The sequence below is a fragment of the Salvia miltiorrhiza genome, chromosome 1, assembly GCF_028751815.1.
Source record: "Salvia miltiorrhiza cultivar Shanhuang (shh) chromosome 1, IMPLAD_Smil_shh, whole genome shotgun sequence".
In the NCBI taxonomy this organism is placed as follows: domain Eukaryota; kingdom Viridiplantae; phylum Streptophyta; class Magnoliopsida; order Lamiales; family Lamiaceae; genus Salvia; species Salvia miltiorrhiza.
In genome coordinates, this window is record NC_080387.1 from 45,483,858 (window position 1) to 45,490,777 (window position 6,920).

The following is a 6,920-nucleotide window of genomic DNA, read 5'->3' on the forward strand; positions in this document are numbered from 1 at the left end:
ATAAATGTATTTTATTCGTAAATTTATAAATATGGAAACCGAAAATAGAATATGAAATTGTTGATTTGAATAGTGAAAGCCACTTGCCGAATTGATTGACTACAACATCAAGTAGTAGTATAGTAGTTCGAAGGGGTCAAATAAATTGGAAGAGGAATTGAAATTGTACAATTCTCAACGGAAACTCGATGTCTCGTTATCAACTAGTGAATCACACGCTTTTAAGGTGGTTGACAAATATTACCAACACAAGTAATTTACTAACATATCTATCCGTGTTGTGCAAGCTAAGAACTACTATTTTCCCACTCTATAATAAATGTGTGGGATAATATTAAATAAATCATGCATCCTTGTTTTATTAACTAAAATTCAAATCGTATTATCGATCCTAGGATGATTTACTATTATCACATAAACATGTACTCGGTCCTGAGCTTGTTCTTCTGTGCATTCAAGAGTTTTACTAGGTTTTTTTTTTTTTTTTTTTTTTTTTTTTTTTTTTCAGTTTCTATAATTTCGTATTTTAACAATGTATATACTAATACATAAAAGTATTATCATGATAATATAGTATTTATACATAATAAACATATTCTATGTGAAAATGATTTCATGACCATTTATTTAGTCAAAATCTATAAAATCAAATTAATTAGTGTCTGACTAATAAAACAAATGAAAAGGCATTTGACAAATCAGCTCGTAAACAGTTTGGAGCCGTAAAAATAAGATCCAACAACTTAAGCAATAATTAATTTACAAAAATAACCTTACTAACATATACCCTACCAATATAATCCCTCTTTTTTTTTTCTTCTTTAACTTATAATTAAATTTAATTATCTAAATACTTGCTTTGGAGATATTACATCTTATTCTTAAAATATTTAATTTATAAGCCCTTGTAGATTATAGGCCGTCTAAAATAAACACCCTCTAAAAATGATTACACCAAAAATTAACTTGTATGTATATATATTTTGCACTAATATTAATAGAAGATGAAATTAAGAAAAGGAAATTTATAGTATATCTGAATTAATGAATGATCCAAATCCAATCATGCAAACCCATTCTTCGAACGGGGAAGCTATATATAGTCCGATCAACACCCTACATACATTGGATAAAATAAAATTAATCAAGGCTACAAAAACAAAACAAAATGAATCCCACATATGATCATTGGTGGTGAGCGCTTCTCGTCGTCTCCACGAAATGGTGTATTCTGGCAAGCGCGACTTGCAGAGTGTGCTCGCTCATATTCGCGAAGCAGACCCTAAACCAGCCCGGTTCCCTGCAATGGCACGACACGCCCGGAGAAATGTTAAGCCTCACTTGATGCAAAATACAATTCCACAAACCCAACTCCTCCTCCACGCTCGCCTCCTTCAAAAGCGGGCTCAGATTCATCCAGCAAAACAGCCCCGCGTTTCCGCTCAAGCACTCGATCCCGGCCCGCCCCAGCCCCTCCACGATCATCCCGTACCTGCGCCGCAGCCTCTCCCGATTCGTCTTGATGTACGCCGCCGTGAACTCCTCGTCGGAGAGCATGGACGCCAGCAGCTGCTGCGTCTGCGACGAGATCAGCGTGAAGCTCGACATCCGCCTCGCCGTCGTCACCACCGCGTCGTTGTACGAGTAGATCGTCCCAACCCTAAATCCGGGGAGCCCTAGATCCTTGGACAGGCTGTACACAATGTGGCACCTCTCGCGCTCCCCGTCGCTCCGCCCCTCCAGGATCTCTGCGATGCTCACGAACTCCCCGTCGGAGAAGGCGGAGCCGGAGTAAATCTCGTCGGAGACGAGGTGGATGTTCCTGCGCGACGCGAAGTCGAGCACCTGCTCCAGCACGGCGCGCTTCACGGTGGCGCCGAGCGGGTTCGACGGGTTGGTGATGAGGACGCCCCTCACCCGGAGCCCCCTCGACTCCGCGTCCTCGTAGGCGGACTCGAGGGCCGCCGGAGTGATCTCGAAGCTGTTGGAGCTGTCGCAGTGGATGGGTACGATGTTCACGCCGGTTCTCCACCTCAGGTCTCTGTCGAACCTAAAGGAATTATTATTATTATTAGTTACTTATTTAGTTAATTTCCATATGTCATTAATTAATTAAACTATGGAGTAAATAATAATTACCCTGGATAGTATGGAGTTGGGACGAGCAAGGCATCGCCTGGATCAGCCAAAATGAAGGTGAGAAGTTCGTTAGCTGCGGTTGCTCCCGCCGTGATCACGATTCTTTCCGGGTCGAATTTCGCCCGCCCGCCTCTAATTTGCCCCATGAAGCTCGCCATTGCCTGAAATTAATAGTAGTATACGTTATTACTCAGTCACGCAGAAAAATAGTTTGAGGATTTTGGTTGAGAGAGAGAGAATGTGTGTACCTTTCTGAAAGAAAGGAGACCATGATAATCTTGAAACAAAGCATTCTCTTTAAAACTAGAAGCTCTGCCGCTGCTGGTAGCGTCTGAGGAATTCTTTTCAAGGTATTTCTCGAGGAGATCAAATGAAACCTAAAAAAGAAGATGATCAGCAACATTCTAGATTGTTCTGGAAAGTATGTGATAGAGAGTAGGAACTTACTTGATTTTCCGCGAGTCCCATTTGTATGACACCGGAAGGGTTGGAAGATTCGTGGTAGGGATTTTCATCGTAAGCTTTCCAGCCGGCGAAGTACGGCGAGTCCTCGCCGTGAGTGTCGGAAACTGCGATTCTCGATAGGCTAACGGCGGCGGCGGGCTGCTCTAACGATTTAATCGCCATTTGTTTTTGTTTGTCTAAAAAGGGGATGTGAAGATGTTTGAATGAGGCTAATTGGTGTCAATGTCTCCCTATTTATACTGCAAAAAGCGAGGGGCCCTTGACTTACGTGGAATAATCATATACTTTCACAACAAATAGAAATGAAAAAATGTCATCAATGTGCAATGATTGATTGAGATCAAAATTTGCCTTTTTGCAAAATTAATACTAGTAGTGAACGACTGGCGCCAACTGGTTGCTATCGTCATCTTTTTCCAATACTATATAGCTTTATATATATATCTCAATCTTCACCACGAGATCCACATCAAATATGGTGGTTGAAATTGGGGTGGCTGCTCTTTCATATGTTCTTTTCTAACCCCCCTCAAATTTTGATTTTGATTTTTGATGTTCTTCTAAATGCTTCTTTCTGGATATTTAAATGACTGGGACTTTGACTGTGTGGCCAATAATGAGTGGAGTGATTAGAGGATTTAATGAGCTACAGTATATAGGTAATTTGTTAATTACTAACAAATTAATTTTAATGAGTCTCCTTTTCATTTTATATATATTTTCTAATCATTTATTAAAATTCGTACTTTCAAATCACACTACAATTTAGATGAAGGCAGGAAGTATCACTGCATCAGTTTTAAATGCTTTGTAGGTTTACTTAGAGAGCGCCTAGCAGATATAGGATCTTATATAAGCTGTGCAATTAATATTTTCTTTTGGTGCAAATATATACAAGTATATATCTTTTGCAACTTAAATTAATGGCGTTAGCATCGGCCGAAACGTCGCCAAGACTTATTTATTAGAAAGTTTAAACTGCATGTGTGTGTTTGTGTATTTACTACAGTACTATAATATTTTTTCAAATTTTCTCCTACTAATCTATTAATTAATCATGCATATATCTTTTATGAAATGCTAAGTCTTATCCCTTCCAATTACTATCGACACTACTAGAAAAATGCACATAGATGACACTAAATAGATGACGCTTTTCTCTAAAGCGTCATCTATGAGCGAGTTTTTAGTTTAGATGACGCTTTGTAAAAAAATCGTCATATATGAAGTGTCAAGATTGAAATAGATGACGCTTGTACAAGAAGCGTCATGCATAAGTGTCATGTATACATAACATAGATGACGTTGTATAAAAGCGTCATCTATGTGCGTGTTTCTGAATTAATATAGATGACGTTTTATGAAAAGTGTCATCTATGTGCTTGTTTTTGAGTTAAAATAGATGACACTTTATGAACAGCGTCATCTATGATAGTGTTCTTCAAAAATTTATTTTAATTTCTTTTTAATTTTATTTTTATATTTTATTTTTTTTACATTTAATCCTTTATCTACAACACCATTAATTAATTATTATTGATATTAATATTAAAATTTTATATAGTTTTTTTAAAGTAGTATTTCTAATAATTTTATTATTATTGATTAAACTATTTAAATTTTGATATAGTCAATTTTTATTATTGAAATTATGATGAAATATTTTTATAAAATTAAAAGAATAAAATATGTGTATATTAGCTACAAAAGGAAAGAAAAAAATATTATTGATATTAATATTTAAAATTTTATATAGTTATTTTTAAGTAGTGTTTCTAATAATTTTATTATTATTGATTAAACTATTTAAATTTTGATATAGTCAATTTTTATTATAGAAATTATGATGAAATATTTTTTATAAAATTAAAAGAATAAAATATGTGTATAGCTACAAAAGGAAATAATATAGAAATTATAATGAAATACTTTTATAAAATTAAAAGAATAAAATATGTGTATAGCTACAAGAGGAAATAAAAAGAAATAAAAAGCTTCTAAAAGGGTTTGAACCCATGAGCAAAACCCTTCGTCCTCAGCCAAATACCCTTCGTCCTCAGCAAAAACCGCCGCCGCATTTCAATCTCTGCCGCATTGTGACCGCCGCCGCATCCTCCTCCATTGTGACCACCGCCGCGTTTCAATCTCCGACTGTCTCCATCTCAGCAATTGAATCTCCGTCGTATTTGAATCTCCGCCTCCAACAGCGCGATTTCGACCACCGCCGCACCTCCGACGACGCGATTTCAACCGCTGCCTTTTGACGACGACTCTGGAGCAACATTCACGGACGGAGCTTCTCTCATTCTGCTACCTCCGACACACTACTGCTCAGCTACCACAACAAACCACCCGATAAGTTTCTGCTCACTTCCACCTTCTCAATCAATCTCCACCGTTCGTTTCCTTCCTCAAACGCAATTCTCGCTTCTTCGACCGTTGCTGCGCTACCAATTCTCCGTCGGAACCGCCTTCAGAGGATCAGCTGCCTCCATCTTCAGGTACTCATCATACAATTCTTTTCTTAGCGTTTGTGAGTCTTGGTTTTGGGTGTCTGTGTTTGTGCAGCTTTGCTGTTTGCTAGTGTAGCTGTAGCACTAAATGGGAATGAAGAAATTTTCACACAATAATCCATCTCTTTGTGAATGTCTTAGACAGCAAATCGAGCTCAGATTTTGTATAACCATATCTAAATAATGCAACCAAACAAAAACAGGGGAATTAGGAAAATCAAGAATGTATAAACATTTTAACTGCATTTGTTTATGATTCTTTCATTTCAAAAACATTCAAACTCGCATTGTTATAGAAACTCCATAACATAATGATAAAGTCACATTGAGTTGGAACTCAATTGATCCTTATAATCTGAGATTTGATCTATATTAAATTATTAAATGTGGTCTGATCTTATGTTGATTTAACATATTAAATCTATATAATCTACTGTCAAAATGACAACCAACAGAATGATACCGTGTTACTGTGCATATGACTTAGTCGTAGCTCCGTTGATCTAACATTTATATAAGCAATTTTGAAAAATTATCCCATATGCTGTTTTTGAAAATGAGTGTTTGGGAATTTGGAACAATTTATTCTTAAGAGAAGCATACATTAGTTATCTAACATTCAAGCATCCATTAGTTATCTAGTACATCTGTTATGCCAATATTATTAATTCCCTACCAAATGTCACCCCCCAATTGCCTTCTATGCTTTTATAGTCTTTGTTTTATTCTTTTTCGTGTTCACCTGTTTTGATGTTTTGTATAATCTTTTGTAAATGAAAGGATAAATTGTCTCTAAATCATTCCCTTATGTATTTATAAAATTGATATTTTACCGATTCATTAAACTGCTTTATGGTTAAAATAATGCATTCGAAATGAATATATTACCTAAGTGCTTCTTGTTATGTGTATTACATAATATGATATTCAAGATTTCTGTTTTTCATTCTTCACTTGGACCTTTGTGCCTTTATTGTAAGAAGTTTATTGTTGATTGAATCGAAATCAAGGTTAATTTTTTAGAAAAGTGTTGCTTGGACAGGTGCAAGGGAAAAGGAGTAAATGCTTTATAGCTTCTTGTAGTAATACCTTGTGTGATCCATGAGGTTTGTCAAATAATCCATAAAATTTATATCTCTCTATTGTAATATCTAAATAATATATATAACTCTTTAAACTACTTTGTTTTGTAGATTGACAAGTGAAAGGACAATATTGGTTATGAAGACCTCTGTTAGTTTTGGATATGATGTTCCAACGGCTACTATTTTGAACTTTTTTTGTTTGTATTAGTTTAGGATGGATTTAAACATTAATCCAAACTTGTAGGATATTGTATTGTATAATATGGATGTAAGATTGTTAATGTTGGATAATTAATTATGGATATGTTATTGAGGATTTAAATTATGTGTTAAATGTTACTCCCTTCGTCCCAGCTTTTTGTATCCACTTTTAGTTGTTTTTACAACTAAAAGTGGATACAAAAAGCTGGGACGGAGGGAGTACAATTTACTGTATTTCAAAATTTAAAACAGGAAATTCAAAAAAAAATTATATTTCAAAAATAATAGATGACGGTGAAAAACTGTCATCTAAAACATAAAAACGTCATCTATTTATATCTTACATTACGCTTATTCAATGTCATCTATTGTATGGATACATGACGGTTAAAACGCGTCATGTATAGTTGTTATAGATGACACTTATAAAGCGTCATCTATTAAAATAACAAGCGTCATGTATTTATCATAAATATGACACTTTTGTCATTTGTACGTTCATAGATGACGCTTCTTA

General features: G+C 35.4%; 1 protein-coding gene and 1 long non-coding RNA gene across 2 annotated transcripts; one reads left to right on the forward strand and one right to left on the reverse strand.

The window, feature by feature from the left end:
* Nucleotides 1-1,010: 1,010 nt before the first annotated feature.
* Nucleotides 1,011-2,824, reverse strand: LOC130986161 (1-aminocyclopropane-1-carboxylate synthase 7-like). The gene is made up of 4 exons (XM_057909464.1): nt 2,587-2,824; nt 2,388-2,516; nt 2,140-2,300; nt 1,011-2,050 (listed from the first exon to the last, which is right to left on the reverse strand). The coding sequence occupies exons 1-4, from the start codon at nt 2,764-2,766 to the stop codon at nt 1,186-1,188; spliced, it is 1,335 nt and encodes a 444-aa protein (XP_057765447.1). The 5' UTR covers nt 2,767-2,824; the 3' UTR covers nt 1,011-1,185.
* A 3,341-nt stretch (nt 2,825-6,165) lies between these two features.
* LOC130986165 (uncharacterized) lies at nt 6,166-6,527 on the forward strand. Its single transcript, XR_009089193.1, has 2 exons — nt 6,166-6,223; nt 6,311-6,527. It is a non-coding gene; the product is annotated as an uncharacterized LOC130986165 (long non-coding RNA).
* The last annotated feature ends 393 nt before the right edge of the window (nt 6,528-6,920 follow it).